Genomic DNA, 21,306 nt, shown 5'->3' with positions numbered 1-21,306 from the left:
GCTGGAACTCACCTAGATTAGTGCTTATTGCTATTCAGCAACTTAGTATTGGCTCTAACGTACCATCGGGCCCTCCTGGACATGCATGCCCTATAACGGGTTCACTATATGCAAAAGTTCCCCAACGTCGAAAGCCATCCCGTGTTAGATGGTGTATTTGCCTTGCAGCATATACTAGGCCTGGGCTTCAACAGCTAGTCGCCAATGGTAAGAGGGCTGATCCAGGTGAGGATGGAGAATATAGCTTCCGTGTTACCTGTGGGGAGAACAGTCGAAAGAACAAAATCATGCTGAATATCAACGGTAGACAACGAAAGTACTCCAGTGTCTACAAAGAAGGTCCAGGATGCCACCCTTCACCAGCGCCGGGTGTTGTCGAAACTGCCCATTGTTTCGATACCGATACACCTTTTGACTCGTCGCTGTGAGGTCGAGTCAATAGATCCTACCGCTTAACGGTGGTTGCCTTTGTACGTCGCACAGCGGTACAGGCAGCGCCAAAGAGCTGTTCACAATGATGGAGAGTGTCTCTCAGGCTCTCGGCTGCTGTGACTGCGCTCCAAGGCATGACAAGCTATGGAGACCGAACGTATCCTCAGGCCCATGACCGAAGGTACGTATAAACGGGTTCTGCGCCTGGAGTTTTCGTTTTGTTCTGACGACGCGAAGCATCTCTGGGCTGCCGCTGCCAGCTGCAACCGTGTTCCTGTGGTTTGTTCAAGTATTATCATGCACCAATACTGTGAGTCCGCCAGAAATGACTCTCCTAGCAGCGATTCGAGTACCATGACTCCGATCCACGTTCGCCTGGCGACAAACAATGCCCGCAGAGTCAAGATAGATCCCTACCATGAGCGGACATATAAAGGTTGTCCAGCCGAAGCGTTGTTCATGATGGACATACAAGCCTTCGTTCATAATTGACCAGACCTACTGCCCTGCTTCGACGAGGTCAGTGTTGAGCATCTCACATCCAACCAGAACAGTCGCGTTATGTGTTATCACCCAATAACTCACCGATGCAAGAACTCTCTGCTTGCAGATGGTGACCAGGACAAATGTGGTAGAGAGTTGAGGCCCGAAAAACAGATACAATGGCGAACAGAGATCTGTGATGGCCAATGTAAGAAAGGTCTGAGGAAGATTAAATATGAGGGTCCTTATGACAGCGAGGAGAACGCATCTGCGAGAATGTTGTATGACATTTCCGACGATTGCAGCCGTTGCTCCTTTAAGGCGAAGAACAGAGCACAGAAAAAAAGGCACGATACGCATGCGAAGAACAAAGCGGCGGGTCGCCACTCCGCTACCTCTAAGCAAACTACTCCAATACCAGGGGCCTCCAGACTACGCCTTGGTGGCGGCTTTGCTGGTACTCAAGGGACGGGGACCGCGTAATCGACTTCGTACACACGAAACAATGCTACCGCCAGTACACCGCAGCACTCGCAGTCGGCTGCGTCGGGTTTGCCGAGTTCTGCATTCCTAGCTCCGCCAGATACTCGCGATTACTCTTTGATGGCCAGATGGGACTCGATGCCTACCAGACAGCGACCAGCGAACCAATCCCAACAGTTTCAGCACCGCCTCAAGACTATCAGCAAAATCAGTATCAGAATCGATACCCACCTCAGCAAAACCAGTACCTCGCTGTTCCCCCTAGGTCTGGCCAAGCAGGGTACACCATGCAACCGCCACCAATATCCAGTACGCGCTCTGAGCTACCCAGAGCTCCTGTAAGACGACCAACGTATTCCGAATCAATACTTAACACCCCTGTAACTGCAGCATCCGATGCGCCCTTACCAGCACAACAACCACATGACTCCGTAACTCAAGCCGCTGATCCCAACACTTCGCAAGTCCGCGCTGGAACCCGAAGACCACGACCTGCTACAGACTCTCCAACTGGATCCAATAGAGCCACTCCAGATTGTGACGCGTCTTCCGGCCAGTCCAACTTGGGCAGACCTTCCAATAAGTATGCGAAGTACAAGTAGTGAGTGGTGGGGTCGTAATGATCTCGGCAGACACGACCTGGTGGTACTAAAGAGACCTTGGGGCTCGATTGGCAGCAGCAGATGGTGCTGGAGACGCTTCGAAATATGGCAGGGCCAAAGAGTATGCAGGAATGCTTGAGTCGATGCAGCATTAGGAATCGATACATAGCTTAGCAGCAACAGAACCCATGAGCTGAAGAGAAGTTCTCCGTAGCTTATTGCGTCTGACTCGTTCTGGCTTAGCTTGCCCCTTTTTGCTAGCATATGCCGCTAAGCTCAAAATGGACTGTTCCCTTGGCTTTGTTACTCCTCGTTATCGACAGTGCCCATGAATCCTCTAGTCACATTGTGTGTCTTTCATCGCTGAGAAGATGGCGATAAGCTCTATATCTCCGTGTCACCGTACTCCTGTGTGCGCTCCCTGTCTCGCAGCAATGTGTATTCACCTGACGACTTCTAGTCTTCATGGTAATTTCCATAGAGTAAGTGGAAGACGCCCAGGATACTTCGCTTGGCCAAGGGCCCTTTCGCATTTGGGCATACGAAGCTCTCTCGATCCCATCATCGACCAGCTTGCGTTGGCTGTAGTAGAAACATCTCCAAGACCTGCTAGGAGATCGTGAGGCACATGCTCACCTGATGTCGCGGCTGAGTACCAGCTAAAGCGCACTCCTTGTCTCAAGAAAGCTATCACTCTGGTTGTGCTACGCTCTTTGTATTTTGTTCATGTTTTCCCACGTACTCCCAAGGTGACTGGGGTTAACCTCCTAGCGTCGGCCACGCAACTCCGCCTAGCTTCCGTGCTAGCCCGCTCGCTTGCATCGACTGCAGCTCAAGCACTTCGACACCAGAACCACAGTTCCGCGCGAGGCTCAGAGTACGATGGGCGAGGCTTGAGTGCGTCAGTACAGTATCATAATCTCAGACAAGCGAGAAGATTTGTGTGGCGACCAGAGCACGATTGACTCCAGACGGAACATGTCCTTAGGCCAGAGACGTTGCTCTGACGGCAGGACATTCCAGGCCTGGGATGAAAACGATATCCCGGACCGTCTTCACGGATCGTCGTTTGCTAAAACCGTCATAGGAGTTCATATCGTCAGCCTACCAATCCAGTGAAGCTGTGGCGTGGCTGCTCGGTAGAATCAGAATTGTCGAGGCCAACGAGACTAGATCCACGATGGCCGTGCCACGGTCATCTGCAGTCTGTCCCCATGTATTGAGAGTCTAAGACTGAGCCTATGTGGCCACACATGCTCCCTTCCTCACCAAGTGAGATCAAGATGAGGCAAGGGACGTCCCTCTATTGGAGTACACTAGACAAATAGCGATGCATAGCTTGCAAGTGCAGAAGAGCTCATCTTGAATCTGGCGACTTGAGGGTAAGCAGGTCTTGATGGTAGTGGTTTCTGACCGCGTGGAGGCGAAAGCCGATTTCTTATTGACTTTAATCGCTTCGAGAGACTTGTTACTCCGGAAAGAAAGATTGCGGGAGGCTCTCAGAAGTAGGCTCCGGATCTACCAGACTGGCAGTAGTAGTCGCCATGCTACAGCTTGTACGAGTCGAAGAAAATACGCTGGATGCAATCAATTTTCTATAGTCTGAGTCGGAGCTGATTGATAATGATTTTGATTGAAGAGCTAGAAGCTCCCGTAGCACACAACTCTTTTCTGAAGACAAAAGCGTTACGATAATGTCCAGCTCCACAAACCAGAGCTGATCCATACCGCAACCGTCACGACGCTAATCGACGGGTTGAAAACTGCTGTCAAGCTACGTGCAAGCCGTTTATGGCAGCAACTATCCTATCGCAAGCTAAGTATAGCTCTCAAGACCTATGGTGTCTTCGTTGTCGGCGCTCAGTAAGTTTTTCTCCCTCCACGAGAGCCTCTCGTTGACGGAGTCTCTGACTTCGCCTGACTGGTTGCTCTTCAATTTGGTCCTCCATGTCCTCGATTGGAACTCGACGTCTAGCATCAGCAGCCACATATACTGCGGGCGTTAGTGAGTAGCTCTGGGTCGTGGATGCTGTGAGCGCGGGGCCGAACATGGTATCACTGTACGCTGAACGTCCTGCCCCTGTACCATAGGTGTGGTAGGCTGCATGCTCTGACCTTCTTTGAACTGTTGGGGATTCCGGCTCACTTGTTGCAGGATAGAAGTCTTCGGTTTGAGCCTCGCTCGCATGGCTTGACCTTCGTGATTCGTTTTCGTCACGATCTGCTGCTCTGCTAGAATATTGAATCTTGGTTTCTGGCCTCCCATACCTTCTAGAGGGCCTTCGAGGAGGCGAAGGTATCCTCAGGTATTGCGACGAGGTATAGTGTGAACCATATCGGTGACCAGTACCATACGAAGCACTTTTGCTAGACCTAGGTGGTGGTGGCATTAAGTCATAGGCTGACCGAACTCCCCAGTTTGCAATAGATCCAATAGATCCACTCGTGGCTCCTACGTCAGAAACCGTGGTACTGGCGCTGTATTGGGACTCCGTCACACTGGAATTTCGAGAAAAATCAGCGTACGTCTGGCTAGACAGTAGACGTAGCAGTTCTGGAGAAGGCTGCGGCTCAGCACTGCTCGCTGAAGCACCGCTGAGGCTCCCTGCTGGGCCCTGTATCGACTGGGGGCGCTCACCATATTCCGCCACTTGTTGCGCATGCGGTCGAGGAGGCGGCACACATCTCGTGCAATACCTTCTGCTACGACCTGGGTCGACACGATCATCCTCCTGCCTGCTGCTGGTGCAAGCATGTCTGTTATAGACAGGCCCTACTCGGTCACTCCCCTCACTCCGTAGTCTCTGCCATTCAATATACCCGGAACAGCCCTCAACGACTCGTCTATCTTCTTCCTGCGCATACCTTCCACAGTTGTGGAAATTTCGGCATCGAACACGGACACGTTGCCACTTACACATATCTTCACCTAATGGATTGTATCGCGTGTGGTGCCGAGTTCAGTGAGTACGATATGATATATGAATGCTGTATAGTGCCATGTCTAGCAATGAGGCGACAGGTTTCTTATACCATGCCATGCCCACATCCAGACGTTTGCAGATATCCTCTGATCAGAGCCCATCAGCATGCCTGTGAGTTCATGCCATATACATTCTCCTTGTTGATTGCAACAGCGATGACCGCACACATAAGTGCAAAGGTCGTTCGGTATGACTTCTGTCAACCGGGCGTACTCCGAAGCCCTATTCAACGTCTCACTAGATAAGGTGCTCACGAAATGGGTGCCGTGTTTGCGTAAACTCACTAAACAGAATGAATGTGTCGAATTATCTACGCACTAAGGTGCCCCCTTGCATATACCTGGCTCAAACCAACTATACCTGTTGACGTCTCGCAAAACACCTTTCTCGAATCACCAGCCTCGATCAACCAAGACCGCCTCACCATGACACGACTTACAGATCTACCGCCCGAAATCCTCGGCATGATCGTTGCCCACCTCCATGACGACCTCCACAACTCCAACGCCCTCGACATCTTCGCAATCACGCGAGTCAACAAACAGTTTCGAGACATTGCTTGGGACGTCCACCTGCAGTCAAGCACGATCGAGGACAAATGACCGCCAAAATGCTACGTCACGAAACCTGCTATCGCAACTACCTGTCAGAACTGCAGTTCATCCAGAAAGCTGATACGAGACGCTACACTACGATTGCAGTCGGTGCCTGCGAGATGAGACGCCTTGCCCCGGGACATAAGCGAGGATTGTGCGCATCAACCTCATCACCATACCCTTGGCCCATGATCGTGCCGATTGATCTGGAGGACACCATTGTCATGCTTGGTCCGCTGGATCTACTCGAGCGCATGACCAGGGTACGAGGGGCAAATTACGAATGTCGATGGGAGTGGATGTTTGCTTGAGAACCTTTGGATAGAATACAATGGGTTTGGCATTGCACGGTTGAGTAAGAATGGGACACGGTTTGATATTTGGTTGCAAAATACATGCAAATGAGAGCCTACGCGGATGCAAAAGGGCTTGGACACTGTGTGAACGAACCGTGGCCAACGTGCGGGACCTGAGAACGTGACAGAACCAGGTTCAAGGGATATACCTGGATTTCCAATGTTCTTCTTCACTGATCCGAATTGCTATCATTCCTGGCATCCGTTTTCACACATTGTGTTACCAGTACTTGCTTGCTCCTTCGATGCGAGTACATTGCATGTCTTTTATCATGCTGCCACTTCTCGTGTCAGCTCTATCTTCCAGCTCTATACCCCGTAGCATCTTCGTACCTCAGTCTTGACCATCTAGTCAGAGCTGCTCTTGCGCTGGTGTTCCAGCCAAAATGATTGTGTATCAGTACTTTTGCAACAATGTCAACCACCATTTCGTCCCATGCTGTATCAACTAAGCGCAAAGATATGAACCAAGACACTGGACGTGGGAAGTTTTCGAACTCCAGCAGCTCGCTTCTGAGATGCGTGTATGGCGATAGGAAGCCTGCAGTATGCCGGAGAACAATCTGAATTATCTCGATGGGGAGATGTGGGACGTTGACGATCGTTGCAATGCCTCCTGTGCTATGTAGGTCGCTGTGTTCACCTGCTGCGTCACAACCCGATGTGTTGGCTTCTGGAGCAGTTCCATACGCTTGATCTGGGTTCAGTCTCAGAGAAGTTTTGTTCTTCAGTCGACGACAGAATGAGGAGGTTCGATCGTAGAGCCGCCGTATGGTTCGGCGAAACTGAACCATAATGTTACCTTAAGATGGCCAGGATGCAGAATACTCTTGTGCTTGCTGTTTACTCCTCATCCGCCAACGATAGAGTATGCCGGCGAAGATGACCAGCAATATCGCGAAGGAGAGGACGATGATCCAGATGTTATCTTTCGAGAAGTCGTCGCGCTTGGTGTGTCCCTTGCTCTTGTTGTCGGGGAAGGTGAAGGTGGTTGGGATGTACATTTCGGGTGGTCGATTCTGGAAATCTGGTTTACTGATAGGAGACAAAATGTTGATCAGAGTTTGTGTTCTGTGTTTGTGATGATTGACAATGATATGGAACTTATCAATGTGCTATCCTGTCGTTATTGGCAAAGATGGTGCGATATAAGTGTCCATGATCAAAACTGTAAGTAGTACGTGGTAGTGACAAACGACACGTGTGAAACAATAGGACTGACATGACGAACAATGTAAACAATGACATTGTGTGCAGGCACGAACGGCGGCTTTGAGCAGAAAGAGCACCTGCTGGATCTCTCCCGCAATAATGGCGGTCAGAACGTCTTGAATAGGTCGTTGCAAGAACATGATTGTTCATAGACTGTGAGCTTCAGTGCAATGACAAAGCAAGGTTATCCCTCAAAGAAGAGCCCTCATTGAGGCAGTTGCTCGTATGCTTTGTCACGAAGACAATGCTGCTGCTTCGGCCGCCTTGGTGAACTTCGAACTGGGCAGTGCTGACGCTGCGACATCATACGCATCATAGCTGGAGACTGGTATACCCTATACTGGCTCGGTAGCAACAGCGGTGAAGGTTGCAAGAAGCTGAAATGATGGAACATATGCATGGGCGCTCTTGCCCTCGAGCAAGGCAGGTTTATCTACACGTTTCGCTTGGCGCGACTATGCTCAAAGATCTTTAGCTCAGGGGTTCGGTGAACCTGCCCAATACGGCATGCCACCTTCCTGCCACTTAACAATGGCCGGAGGACCTTCGTCCCGTTCCCATCTATCGTAACTCGCGGAGGACCTCAATCTGGTACGAGCGGCAATAACGCTGGCAGTTGTGACCGAGCGAGTGTCTAGCGCTTCGAAAGATGCTTCTACAATTGGCCAATGTCTACAACCATGAGGTGGCTGTGATCCATATTTCGAGTGCGGTTTCACGCATTATTGGGAGGACTGGTCAGCCCAACATATTGCGACAGGTCTTCCATCCTCATTCGGTACGCCACCCCATAGGACGATCTATCAACCATTCTGAAGCACGATTTCACGTTGAGTTGAGGAGACTGATTCAGTAAATAATCCTTGCTTCACTAGGACTCTACACAGCATGTCTGCAGACCATGCCCCAGTACGCCCCATAGCCGACTTTCGCTCCAGCAAGACATTTGGCCTGGCGCCTCCGGCCAGCCCCACCACCAATTCCTACCCTGGCAGCATGGATCGGTCCGGTCTTCAGTGTCCATAACAAGCACCAAAGGTTGCTGTACTTTCCGCCTCGTAAAGCTCGTAGCCACTAAACCTTTCGTGTTCCCAATCCGAGGTCTGTCGCGTGCCGATCTGGATGACACCTGCCACAATCACCATGCTCAATGCCCATGCATCGAAATCCAGCACTTCATGCCCGTCTCTAACCTTAAGTCTGTGCACCACCTGCTCCGCTACCCCACTGCATCGCTTCTTCATATGTGGGTAGTCTATCACCCTGATCTGTTGATGTATCACGTGTCGAAGGAAGAGCGCTGCTTACACGCGTGGGAACCAGCACTCGAGGAAACCGAATAGGCTCTGAAACATTTCCATCGTGCTGGTCTGCAAAGTTGGTGTAAGCTGGCGGCATAGTCCTATGGCTCAGGTGGGTCGGCTGGGACGTGATATTGCTGTCGACCGTAACGGTTTCTCGAGGCAGCATTCGTGGGAGAGGTTGCTGTGGGCCGGGCGCAGGCGCGAGCCGATATGTATCCGATATGTCCTCGTATTGGTTGTCGGCTGTCGAATGATCGTTGCTCGGAATAGTAATGGCAATGTTGCGGCACAAGGACGGGGGTAGGCGGCTGGTGAAGGAAGCAAGTTGGGCACTTGGGGCTCGTCGCACCGGAATCTGCCGTCCTAATACTGCCACATTCTCCTGTATCTCTTGACCCTCTTCTTCGTCCCTGGTGGTAGCTGCAGAGCCGAGTCGCTTTCGCCTCTTCTCGAGGACGCAGTCGAGGGCGGCGATCGACACGATGAAAGTCACAACCCCCATATAGTTGAGGAAGTCCCTCAGCATCTCGTCCATGATGGCTGATCTGAAGTCAGCTGCTTCTTCGATTTTGTATGCTGATGATTGAGAATTGTTATCGTTCGTAGGTGGGGGTGCTCGTTGTGTTGATAAGATAGTTGTGTAACTTGATGTTGTTGTAAGTTGGTCTAGAGAATGTTCGGTGCAAGATGGGAGATCTGACTATACTTATATGGATTAGAGGCATTGGTGATATTCAAAGTGCCTGAACTGGTCGTTGGTCAAGCATCTCACTCTTCTTATACTTCAGTGTTCACCAACAGCCTGATTGCCGTGTTGCTTGCCTGTTTGACTCATCACCACCTTGCACTTTGCTACCGAGCACCGCAGCAACCATCAGAATCTCTGCGCCTGATCAAACGATACTGCAGCCACAGTCGCAACACACTCTCTGGCCATCTTCTCTGACCGCGCCACGGCATTCTCTCTTCTTCACCGACCACTCCCATCCTCGTTTGTACGTAGTGACCTCACCGCAGTTGGTCAAGCTCTCAAACCTGCTCATCATTTCAACCTTGTCGCCCGTCTTATAGATCACTGCCCATGCACCTTCGACTTCTTCGTAGTGTAACTCGTTATTGAAGATGTTGGCCAGAACAATGTTGTGCCATAGCTGACAGACTTGCAGCAGGTTGACAACTGTCGGGGCATAACTTTGAGTCCCTCGAGGAAGTGCTTTGTGAAGAAGGAAGAACCTGTATCGGGGCCTGAAATTGAGGCCATCGGTAAGTGGATCCTCCAGGCACAGAAGGTGGAAGATCTGAAGGAGGATCTCATGTGGAAGGTTAGCGATTCTAGCCATAATGAATTCTCTTGGGCTTGTATGACGATCGTTGAGAACACTCTTCAAGAGTAATGACAGGCTTCAGAGCTGCAGATTCGCGAGTATGATTACTATTCGAATACTGCCCTGATCAGTATTTATACTCGCGAGTAGTATTCGTTACTAAGCCCAAACTAGTTAGCTAGCAGCCAGTGAAGGAGAAGGTACTGCCGGCGTCTTTACCCGAAGCTAGTCACCAGTTTTGCTAATACTATTGTTATGCCATAAAGGGCGCCAAGAGTATTCACGAATACTAGGGATACTGGAAAATTTGGTATTCGTATTCACGAGTAGTATACTCTTGGCGAATACTACTCGGGAATCTGCAGCTCTAACTTAGACAGAGACTTGCTGCAGGCGTAGTAGTGCATTGAGGCTGTAATGAGGAAACATCGTGAAGGTTGTAGCGACTTAGACACACTTGCAGGGCAGGCGGCACCGCCTTTGTGGACCGAGATGGGCACCTTCCACTCTTCCATAGGTTCCCATGATATTTGCCCTCTCCCCTTTCCAGACCGTGTCTAAGTCGATAATCGCAATATTCCCGCCCTCAGAGCCTCCAATTCCCGTCTATGGGCCTGCTCTTCTCGTTTTAGAGCCTCCACGTCCTTCTCCATCTTAAGCATGTTGTTCATCAATCGCTGCATCTTGGCATCCGTACGCCTTCTCCATCTGCATTATTGCATATCCAACTTGGACACAAGACTCAGACCTTCCCCCATCGATCTTACGTAGAAGATCTTGCCAGCTGTACGGTTTTGCCGGAAGGTCCTCATCCCAAGAGTCGGCCCAATTATCACTCAATACCCCTTCGCCAATTTCATGCATGCGCTTCGTTGTTCGCATAAGGTCCGCAAGGGCGGTCGGTCCAGGTAACTGCGAATCTTGTGTCCATTCGTTGTCTCTGTCGAGAAGATCTTTCAAGATAATGCGTATAACCTCGGTTGGGAGGTCGGTGAATTTAGCCATAGCCTGTTACTACACTGTCAGTGCAGATTCTCGGGAAGCTTGATACAACTTACCAGCGATGCGCGCCTGTGAGACCCGCGATAGCGCCTTGTAGCGACGCTGGTACATTGCACAACAGAGTCTGTGCATAGAATTGCAACGCTCGTGGAGTCGGTCGAAGCCGGCAGGCAGAATCACAACCACGAACGTTACGTCATGTCTCTTCGGAGTGAAGACAAAGTGAACTATCTTCAGAATTTGCTGACGATATGCTTCCACAAGCTTAGATAATCCCTGCATCTTCTTGACTTTGGCTCACGCAGTATGCGGGTTGTGAGCTCAGGAAGGCCCCAGTCATGACTGGGGGGGTCGAGCATGTTCGAAGCCGGCGCCATTGTACGCAATAGACCGCTCTCACTCGCGAAGAATTCTGTGCGTGCTTCAGCTGTGATCATGCAGATGGTATACGACAAAAACCCAGCGACTGTGCATCCACATATTGATGTAGCTAGAAGCGCGAATATTGTATTGATAAGCTAATTCCAGCTGACATGCTCCTGCGACAATTGCTAATACTCGAATATACATTATCTGAAATGGCCAGATCAGTGCAATCGCTATCGAGCGGCTTCAGCAGACTGACGACCCTTTACCTCAGCCACCATGTTTTCTGGCACCACATCAGCAATCGTCTCATCGGAGAACTTCAAATCTTCCTCGATGGGGACAGTATTCCTGACGTATTTGATGACGATGGGTGCAGCAATCAGAACTGAGCCCGCAAGCATGCCCCAGTTGATAGCGAACTGGGTCATAAAAGGAACCTGGCGAGCATCGATGTTCGAGGCAATGGCGGCACCAGCAGACTGGATACCCTTGTAGAAGCCAGCAAAGCAAGCAAGCTTTCGGCTGTTGTTGGTGAGAGATGCCATGAGCCTGAGAGATGTTAGCATCGGAGCGCAGCAAGGAGAAATCGCACTTACCAGTAGGCAGTAACTTGCCACGCAGCATCGTAAAAGCCGTAGAACATATACATGAACATGCCTGCAATGTACTTGCTGTCCTTGAAATCATATCCAACATGGTCTTCGTCGAGAAGAGTGCTTTCCCGAGTGTATTGCTTCTGGAAGGCATAACCGCCTCCCCAGATGGCCATAGTCAAGATGAGAAGCCCGGCAAGTGCACACTTGGCGCGCATGGGTCGTGAGAGCTTGCCGATGTCGAGAAGATATCCAACGAGGAAGGCTCCGATGATCTGCATGCCCCAGTATAGGACGTTGTTGAGACTTCGAGTTCGGAGATTGAAGTATGGCAGGTTGACATCTTGGAAGTGGTATGTGTAGAACCAGTTGCTAGCAAAGAACAAAGGAAAGAGTCCGATGATATAGAAGTCGGTCTTGAGTACCTCGAGAAGACCGAGGATTTCTGACTTCCATGAGGGGTTTTTCATCAAGATGATGCCGGTTCCATCATCCCTGCGAACAAGCTTGGGATCGCAAAGGAAGCAAGCAAGGACAAAACCTGCTGCCATCAATATCATGAACGCGATGTAGGTTCCTATCCAATGGTATTAGTAGTTGCCTTCATCACAAATGTTGTAACACATACCGTCATTGACTTTGCCAGCTGTAGAATGCATATTCTGGCCAAGCGGGATCAGAGCACCGATCACACCTCCGAAGTTGAAGATGGCCCAGAACCTGGAAATGTATCGACCCTTCTCTCTCTCCGATGGGTAAGACATCATGACTGCACCTTGAGCAGACCAAAGCATGCCAGCGCACACACCGAGCAACGCACCAGCGAAGATGAGGAAACCTGCATTTTGATTGTGGTTGTAGGACAAGATGGAAGCGACGTAAAAGAAGTAGCCGAAACCACCGAGACCCAGTGTCAATCTCAGACCGAGTCTGTTGCAAATACTACCGCAGAAGAAACCCACGGCAGAGAAGGTGGCGTTCAGAGCAGTGTTGGCATTGTTGATGTCGGTTGCGCTGACCTGACCGGCAGCGCCGAGACCATTAACAGCATTGAACATGCCAGGGCACAAGAAACACACCATTGCGACAAAGACGATCTGAAATTGTGGTGTCGCATATGCTGGAATAGTGACGGGACCGAGCTTGAAGGTCTTGTACATCCATGGCTTCCCTCTCTTCTCGGTGTTCTCTATGGCTGGTATAGGACTGGGAGTGTTGCGGGACACCTCAGTCACGTTCTTCTCGTCCATTGCTGAGATTGTGCACGGGTTTGTGCGCTCGTGTGGACTTTTGAGGTTCAGATAAGGTTCGTGGGACCCGGGAGAGTACCTGGAGGCGAAGTGAATGGATGCTCAGGTGGGTTTGTGTTGCTGAGATGAGAAAACGGAAAGCGGAAGTGTGGAGGAAGATAGTAGCTATTTGTGTGACACGCGACACATGGGAGAAGAGCAAGGCGCGATGATTGTCAAGTCACATCCAGGAAAGGCGACAGTGACATGCAGCAGAGGAGGCTTGCCACGAACTACTCACCGTGCTATCCGGACCACCACAGGGTGGTGCGGTCCAGGTGTACACTGGGGTGCGCAAGTCGCAGAAAGCACGAGACGATCTACGCGAGACCCTCGCACGAAGCAGGATCCAATCTCAGCCTCTGAGCGGTCAAGCCTTCACTAGCACCGACCTCTTATCGAGCTAAAATCTACCGACAGGGATGCTCCGAGTCGCGTGTAGCGGGCCTAATCGCGGATATGGCTTAGCTTGACGCTTACCCCAGGGACTGCGGTAAGCTCAACCAACCGCGCTTTCCCGAAATGGGCTTATCCGAATTGCTGATATGGACGTTGCAGCTTCTCCGTCCATGAGGTTACATCTGCTTGCTGTTACTGTTGCATCAGAATTTCCCTCCCTACTGCCTTGCCATCAGCCAGACACACGTCGCAATGCTGCGATATCTTCATCGAGTTCGTGCCTGAGGCTTCAAGGCCATTTGCTGGATCAAACACTCCTGATTATCAATGCGATGTCATCGTCGCTTGCTCTTCAAACGTGAGCGAGTCGAAGGAAAAGTTGAGTGACATGTGTATGGTATCATTGGATATCATTTTCCTGAGCTCTCAACCCTCCAACGCAACCTATCGCTCCTGTCCTGCCGCCATATTATCACAAACCTGAATGGCAGTCGTCATGTCCGACTCTCATTCTCGTAGATACCTCTGCGACGGATCCTCGCTTCATTGTTGCTTGCTCTGACTTTATCTTTTGCGATAGGCGTGTGTTCCGACTATGACTGCCAAGATCACAAAATTGACCAATGGCCATCTGCTCAAGGATGGCCAGCTTACTCTCAGTGACCTCTGGATTTCATCCGAAACCGGCAAGATCATCTCACCCCAGTCAGCCTTCTACGGATCTGGTAGTACCCCAGACACAGTTATCGACCTGAAAGGAAAGATTGTGTCGCCTGGCTTCATCGAAGTCCAGCTCAACGGCTACAATGGTCTCGACTTTGCGAAGCTGGACGGCGGCTTTGAGCAAAGGTTCGCAGCCGTACGAAGAGACTTGATCAAAAATGGAGTCACATCATTCACGCCCACGATGACCTCTTCCATACCGGAAGTCTACCAAGAGAACCTTCCACATCTAGGCAGGAGCACATCAAGAATAGCCTCAGAAGGGACTGAATGCTTGGGTGCACATGTGGAGGGGCCTTTCCTGAACCCTGAGAGAAATGGGATACACACCAAAGAGGTCCTCCAGAAAGCAGAGACCTGGTCAGATATCGAGGCATGTTACGGCAAAGACAACCTCAAGCACGTCAGATACATCACCGCGGCACCCGAGCAAGGCAATATGGTCAACCTTATCCCGCAGTTCGTGTCACGAGACATCATCTACTCTATCGGCCACTCTGATGCAACCTTCGAACAAGCTCAGGAGGCTCTTAGAGCTGGTGCAACCATGGTCACGCATATGTTTAACGCTATGCGGCCTTTCGGACATAGGGATCCAGGTATCCTTGGCCTGCTCGGACAGAACCCATCTCGACCTTCAACACCGACACAATCTCCGAAGCCTATATCGCCGATATCATCACCCACCATCAAATCTCCATCCAAGCGGCCATCGTCACCGCCCAAACCATTCACTCTTCCACGACGAACACTCTCCAATGGATCATCTCGCACACCCACCCCACGAAGTTCGATCGAATCACAACGACGCTCACCTCGATCTTCGCTATCCATGAGCACTTCCATCTCTTCGATACCCGACCCAGTGCCGCACCCACCGTTCTTCGGCCTAATCAGCGACGGCATCCATCTATCACCACCCACTCTCAAGATCGCTTATTCTGCTCACCCATCCGGCGCAATACTTGTCACAGATGCCATGCCGCTCACTGGCTTGCCAGATGGGGTATATCCATGGACAAATGGGGAGAACATTATCAAGAAGGGCAGCCTATTGACTCTCGAGAAGAATGGTCGCATTGCTGGCTCGGCTATCAGCTTGCTTGATTGCGTGAACAACTTCATCCAATGGACGGGGTGCGGCACAGTCGACGGTCTTCGAGCTGTCACTGAAACTCCTGCTAGGATGCTTGGCGAGACACGCAAGGGACGACTAGAGGTTGGCTGTGATGCTGACCTGTGCGTGCTTGACCTTGACGCTGAAGGTAAATTGACCTTGCGACAAGTTTGGAAATTTGGCGAGTGTGTTCATGCTGCTTAGTGATAAGCTTAGCAACTGAACAGTCTATTAACGCTTGACTGGAGCTAGCATGAAATGATTGAAGGAGTATGGCGAAGATTGATGCGTAGAAGTCGGGATGAAGCTGGTTTCTGACCATGCTCAATGTTCATTACTGGGGGAGGGTATCCAGTTGGCTTTCGGTGACAGATAATGAGGGCAATATGCAAGCAAGCTTGGATACATATACGCTTAACGACCTATGATACCCATGATAGACTGTACTCTATGATATGTGTACATCAGCATAATTTAATTGAATGAACGTGGCATCTAGTTTCCGTCGCTTGTCTTGTGTTTTCTGCTTCTGTTGCTCGAGCTCTAAAAATAGGATCTGATCTTATCGAAAAGGGCAGCTCGCCCGAGACAAGCTAGGGTCCCCACCGCGACAGAGCACTTCGTGCCTTCCACGACGTCGTGTTCTACTTGCCTGAGGCCCTCCCGGTCATCAATCTGCATAACCCATTTTATCCTTCCTATTATGAGGTCGGACCTTTGCGACACATGTAAAGGTATCGATTCACATCGTCCTTTCTATGGGCCAAAGTATTCAGAGGTAGGTTCCGGCATCGCCACCCGCATCGCGTACCAGCATGCTGCTTCGCTTGAAGACCTAGAGCGGTCAGCGAAGCATGCTGGGTGTCATCTGTGCTATCTCATGCTTGACGTTATCCGTAAGTACAATGAGCTTGTGGCAGATTCGAAGAATGTGGTGGATGACTGGGAGCACGTTGACATGCTCTATGATGAACTAGATGATCCGGAAAATGGAGTTGACGCACCGGAAGCGCTGCGGCAGCTACACCGTGACTTCTTCCGGGAAGCAACTTCCGCGGGTATTGAGGATATCAGCGACCCGGATGCTCCTGTCCTGCTTGACATCACGTTTCGAAAGCCGTTGCGCGACGAACTGGCGAGCAGATGCATTGACGTTGCGGTCCACTGGACGCACACAGATGGCTCCAGGAGAACCACTTCTGCCCTTAGCCTGATCTCGGGACTGCCAGGTAAGTGATGGCTCCTGATGTCGGCTTGGTACGCCGCATGCTTACCAGTAATCCAAGATGATGTGGTGCAGCTATGCGAAGCCCGAAACATCGAGAATGATGCAACAACTGGTGACCCGTACTCATCCGAGCTCGCCAATCTATGGATGCAACGATGTGACACCGAGCACAAAGTATGCCGAAAAAGACGAGAGCAGCGACAAGTCATGCTGCCGACACGGGTCATCGATGTGAGCAGGGAGCCGCCATTCCTCTTCGAGCCGCCTGATCATCTATCCGCCGACTATACATGCCTAAGCCACTGTTGGGGCAAGAGCCAGCAATCTAAGACGGAGACGACATCTATCTCAAGCCGACGAAATGCGATCGTTGTGTCAGGCATGCCCAAGACATTTCAGGACGCTGTAGCTATCACGAGGAACCTAGGCATACAGTATCTCTGGATTGACAGCCTTTGCATCATCCAGGATTCAGCTGAGGACTGGACACGAGAATCTGCTCAGATGGGTAGGATTTATCGTGACGCCGCGGTCACAATCTTCGCTGAATTTGCCGACAGTGATGACGGTGGATGCTTCATGCCGCGTACAGGCAAGGACACTGCGCTATGCCGGACTCCCATGTTTGATAGCCTGGCTCGTCTGTTTACTGACGACAGCAATTCCAGCACCACGAGCTTTATCCAAGCGAAGCTACACCACTCCGGCACCGGCAGTATGCCTGAACAGCACCATGTCTTCGAGACCGTCAGAACACTGGATCCACGATCGAGTAAGCCACTCAATTCGCGCGGTTGGGTACTACAAGAAACCATCTTGTCCTTCAGATCTCTCATTCACGACCAACATGAGGTGCGTTGGACGTGCCCGCAGATGAGGGCGTGTGAGTGCATACCGGAAGGATCAACGAGGCAGTCATGGCTGGAGCGTGATCGAACTCCAATAAAGGATGCCGAAAATATTGGCAACAAAGAGCTATTCAATGCTTGGGCAGGCATAGTCAGTGAATTCACTAAGCGTAACTTGACCTTCGGCAAAGACAAGCTCCCTGCCATGGCTGGTCTAGCTGCGGAAATGGCTCACCATAAGCAATCACTGTACCTTGCTGGTCTCTGGAAAGACAGTCTCCGCGAGAATCTGGCATGGTCGATCCCGCCGAAAAGTGCAAAGGCACCACCCCGGGAGACAAAGAAGCCACCAGCCTACCGCGCCCCAACCTGGTCTTGGGCCAGCATCGAGGGCAAAGTCACACCGATGTTCGAATTCAGCAACATGCATGATAGCAAAGAGGCACATTCAGGTAGATTCAAGCGAGCTACTCAGTTACAATGCGAGATTCTGGACTGCTGGACAAAGCCACTCAGCCAGCTCAATCCGTTTGGAGAGGTCCATTCGGGCCAGCTAGTTCTTCGTGGACGCTTGGGTCGTGCCATGTGCGGTTTGCCGGTTGACACTGAGTTCCACGTCGGAAGAACACCCATTCACGAGATGCTGACTGGCCATGTACTCGGCTGGCTCGATGCAGACGTCACTCCAGCGTCGAATCGGGACAAGCTTGACGAGGTGTGGTGTATACCCCTGTACAACTGGTGGAGCGATTTGCGCTGTCTAGCCCTTGTACCTGCAATTTCTCAGAAGGTTAGCAAGACCGGAGCAGATACCGTGTACGAGCGCGTCGGCATTATTTCAGCACGATCGTTCACCTCAGGGACATGGGTCGACGACAACACCACAAAGACCTCATACATCCAGGAAGATCCTGAAGCTGAAGCTGCAAACAGTGTACTTCTTTCATGGCTCGAAACTGCTGAAGTTGAGACAATTACTGCGATCTAATGTGCGGAGCCTGCCAAATCTTGTCCTCTCGAGCCTTCAATGAAAGTTTGTCAAAGCCAAAAGAAAAACAAAGAACCAGAAGAGATATATTGTGGTCCGCCAATATTTCTCTCACAAATCAACACACAATCTCTCGTGGTGTAGTGGTAGCATTCCAGCTTGTCATGATGGTGGGAGCTAACAAAGCTCATTGACATACAAGCGCTGGCGACAGGGGTTCAATTTCCCTCGAGGGAGCGATCTTTTTTGCAGTTTCTTTGTCTTGAGGACAGGGCTTCACATTCTCGAGTAAGAATCTACTCTAGAATATAGAGGCCTGGATTCCGTATTCTATATTCTACTCTTGAATATGCCAAGGCCCGACATAGTGCTGCCCGAACAGGCAAAGCTTACCCTAACCAGAGGCTACCGCCTCCGTATGCCCCCCTATAGGCTCCACCTCGATGTCAATGCTATACCCACTATACCGTAATCGGAAAGAGGATATTCCTTGGCATGTTCAAGAATACTTAGAATATCTGAGAGCGTATTCTAGAGTCGGAATACGGAATCTACTCGAGAGTAGACTCTAGAATATGAAGCGCTGCTTGAGGACAATGCTTCTTTGTTGGTTCAACTCGGTCCAATACTCTATCGCTTAATAGCATGCAGACGTGATGGAGGGTTCCGAGTTCGATTCGGCAGGATACTCGCTCCCGATGGATGGCACTAACCTCATTCTCGAACTCTTCACTGTGCACTAAGTGAGCATAAACTGTTACCACCACCTCTACGACAGGCTGCCTCCTTAAACGACTCCAAACGTCCCCAACGGGTACGCCTCAACATCGATACTCTCTACCCCCTTCGGCCAAATAACAGGCACACTCTCATAATAGCCCGCCTCAACCACCCCATTCATCCCACCCGTCACAGGCGCCCGTCTCGCATGCAACATATCATCAATCCCCCTAGCAATACTCAATAGTTTCATCTCACTCCACGGCAACCCCAATATCTCCATCCCCACAGGCACACCAATCGGCGCAGTTTCACTCGCATTCGAGAACCCCATCGGAATCGTAATCACAGGTGTGCCCGTCAGCGCAGCTAGTATCCCATTTCGCCCTGATTGAGACGGCGAACCAACAGGGACAACGAGGTTTTTCTGCTCAGGGTAGATTATTGCGTCGAGGTTGTGTATTGAAAAGGTGGTGAGGAGTGTTGTTGTCAGATTTGCGATGCCGCGGAGACGGGCGGTGTACGATGTGTTAGATGTGGATGAGTGCAGCGCGTTCTGGACGTAGCTGTATTGCGATGGGATAACGAGGAAGTTCGAGGTGTTAGTGTTAGAGGCGTAAAGGTCTTCCATAGTGTTTGGGTGGGAGCCTGTGAGATTCGGGCTGGAGAGGTACGTGGAGAGGAGTTCGCGGAACTCGAATTGTTGGACGTCGAGGGTTGAGGAGAGGAGAGTGGCGTTGTAGGTCGTTGTGTCGTTTATGTAGGTTATTTGTGCGCCGGCGCGGGTTAGGGCGGCGATTGTGGTGGACATGAGGGTGTTTACTGGGTCGGTTTCGGGGGAGGAGCTGGTGTTCATGAAGGGTGTGAGGACGCCTATGCGGGTGTTTTTGAGGGTTGATGGGCCGGTGAGGGCGGCTGTGTAGTCCATGTCTTTGACGGAGGCTGGGATACGGGCTGTTGCGTTGTCGCGTGCATCGTAGCCGATGCTGGACATGACTGTGAGGGCTGTGGCGATGTCGTAGAGGGACCGACCAATGGCTCCGATAGTGTCCTGGGTCCAAGAGACGGGAATGACGCCTGCTCTGGAGATGAGTCCGTAGGTTGGTCGGAAGCTGTAAAGGCTGTTGGCGCTGGCTGGACTTCGCAGGGAGTTGACGGTGTCGGTGCCTGAGTCATTTTAGCTTCAATACGATAGACTTGGCCCAGCTTTGTCCTACCTGTTCCGAATACTGCAAAAGAAGCTGCTATAGCTGCTCCTGTGCCGCCGGAACTGCCACCAGGCGTTCTCGAGAAGTCGTAAGGATTGACTGTCTGTCCGCCAAGCGAAGAGACTGAGAGGCCTTCCAGCGCGAACTCGTGCAGGTTAGTCTTACCAAGGATGATGGCTCCGGCGTTTCTGAACGCGACTACCGCAGGAGCATCTGCCACGGGTATAGATGCGTTCAAGGTGACGGAGCCACCCGTTGTCGGTATGCCTGCGAGATCGTAGTTGTCCTTCAGGAGAATCGGTATGCAGAATAGCGACCCGGTGGCGTTTCCGGCGCTCAGTGATAGATCGAGCTGGTCAGCATCACTCAATGCTTCCGGGTTGACCGTGATGATGGCGTTGATGGCCGGGTTGTAAGCTTCGATTCGAGCGATGAGAGCAGAGACGACATCACGGCAGCTGTTTTGATGTGTGAACAGAACGCTATGGACGGATGCAATCGTTGGTTCGCGCGCATCGAAGGGGGAAGTTTGAGCTATGGCTGCGATCGCTAGCGAAGCAAAAACAAGAAGTCGTTTCATATTGGATGCTGGGTAGGCTCATAAAGCTGTGTAGAGAGGCAGACGGAAGCTCGACGCAATGCCATATCTTCCTATCGCAGATCGTGGCATTATAGCGAAGCTCGATGCGCTGGACTTCAGAGCCATCGTCATGGTCGTGGTACCTAGGGCTTCCGGTGAGGCGCCCTTTCGATAAGCAGATAATGCTAACGACCTGCCAGAAGGAGTAATTCTGCCCTCTCGACCTATTGGAGCGCATTCCCGGTATCGGAGCGGGAAGCACGGGAAGGATGGAGCACAAGGTCACGTGATTTCAGCTTCGATGTCTGACCTTTTCGACTACCTTCGCTTCAAATATAGCTCATCAGTAAGACGAGAACCGACGAGATCTGCTGGTCTGATCGACGACGAGAGAGCAAGAACTAGGTGTCATTGATGAGTCCAACAGTCGAAGAGATGGATGGACGCTCCGTCATTCGAACCACC

The 21,306-nt window shown here is 51.2% G+C and overlaps 8 protein-coding genes and 1 non-coding gene across 9 annotated transcripts; 5 read left to right on the top strand and 4 right to left on the bottom strand.

Annotated features, from left to right (window-relative positions):
* Positions 1-1,526: 1,526 nt before the first annotated feature.
* Positions 1,527-2,000, top strand: PMZ80_008052 (uncharacterized protein; the record flags this gene model as incomplete). Its single annotated transcript, XM_064876455.1, has 1 exon — positions 1,527-2,000. The coding sequence occupies one exon, from the start codon at positions 1,527-1,529 to the stop codon at positions 1,998-2,000; it is 474 nt and encodes a 157-aa protein (XP_064727762.1).
* Positions 2,001-5,409: 3,409 nt separating this feature from the next.
* Positions 5,410-5,586, top strand: PMZ80_008051 (uncharacterized protein; the record flags this gene model as incomplete). Its single annotated transcript, XM_064876454.1, has 1 exon — positions 5,410-5,586. One exon carries the CDS (start codon positions 5,410-5,412, stop codon positions 5,584-5,586), a length of 177 nt encoding a protein of 58 aa, XP_064727761.1.
* Positions 5,587-6,739: 1,153 nt separating this feature from the next.
* Positions 6,740-6,940, bottom strand: PMZ80_008050 (uncharacterized protein; the record flags this gene model as incomplete). The annotated part of the gene is made up of 1 exon (XM_064876453.1): positions 6,740-6,940. The coding sequence occupies one exon, from the start codon at positions 6,938-6,940 to the stop codon at positions 6,740-6,742; it is 201 nt and encodes a 66-aa protein (XP_064727760.1).
* Positions 6,941-8,342: 1,402 nt separating this feature from the next.
* On the bottom strand, positions 8,343-9,495 carry PMZ80_008049 (uncharacterized protein; the record flags this gene model as incomplete). The annotated part of the gene is made up of 2 exons (XM_064876452.1): positions 8,343-9,096; positions 9,488-9,495. The coding sequence occupies 2 exons, from the start codon at positions 9,493-9,495 to the stop codon at positions 8,343-8,345; spliced, it is 762 nt and encodes a 253-aa protein (XP_064727759.1).
* A 936-nt stretch (positions 9,496-10,431) lies between these two features.
* Positions 10,432-12,991, bottom strand: PMZ80_008048 (uncharacterized protein; the record flags this gene model as incomplete). The annotated part of the gene is made up of 4 exons (XM_064876451.1): positions 10,432-10,785; positions 11,415-11,697; positions 11,745-12,318; positions 12,370-12,991. The coding sequence occupies 4 exons, from the start codon at positions 12,989-12,991 to the stop codon at positions 10,432-10,434; spliced, it is 1,833 nt and encodes a 610-aa protein (XP_064727758.1).
* A 1,033-nt stretch (positions 12,992-14,024) lies between these two features.
* On the top strand, positions 14,025-15,473 carry NAG2 (N-acetyl-glucosamine-6-phosphate deacetylase; the record flags this gene model as incomplete). Its single annotated transcript, XM_064876450.1, has 1 exon — positions 14,025-15,473. One exon carries the CDS (start codon positions 14,025-14,027, stop codon positions 15,471-15,473), a length of 1,449 nt encoding a protein of 482 aa, XP_064727757.1.
* Positions 15,474-15,972: 499 nt separating this feature from the next.
* On the top strand, positions 15,973-18,333 carry PMZ80_008046 (uncharacterized protein; the record flags this gene model as incomplete). Its single annotated transcript, XM_064876449.1, has 2 exons — positions 15,973-16,498; positions 16,547-18,333. The coding sequence occupies 2 exons, from the start codon at positions 15,973-15,975 to the stop codon at positions 18,331-18,333; spliced, it is 2,313 nt and encodes a 770-aa protein (XP_064727756.1).
* A 129-nt stretch (positions 18,334-18,462) lies between these two features.
* PMZ80_008045 lies at positions 18,463-18,570 on the top strand. Its single transcript has one exon. It is a non-coding gene; the product is annotated as a tRNA-Asp (tRNA).
* Positions 18,571-19,120: 550 nt separating this feature from the next.
* PMZ80_008044 (uncharacterized protein) lies at positions 19,121-20,841 on the bottom strand (the record flags this gene model as incomplete). The annotated part of the gene is made up of 2 exons (XM_064876448.1): positions 19,121-20,220; positions 20,271-20,841. The coding sequence occupies 2 exons, from the start codon at positions 20,839-20,841 to the stop codon at positions 19,121-19,123; spliced, it is 1,671 nt and encodes a 556-aa protein (XP_064727755.1).
* Between the last annotated feature and the right edge of the window lie 465 nt (positions 20,842-21,306).

This window comes from Knufia obscura (assembly GCF_036327395.1).
Source record: "Knufia obscura strain CCFEE 5817 isolate CBS 148926 chromosome Unknown scaffold_10, whole genome shotgun sequence".
Lineage (NCBI taxonomy): Eukaryota > Fungi > Ascomycota > Eurotiomycetes > Chaetothyriales > Trichomeriaceae > Knufia > Knufia obscura.
This window is presented reverse-complemented; position numbering and strand designations above follow the sequence as displayed.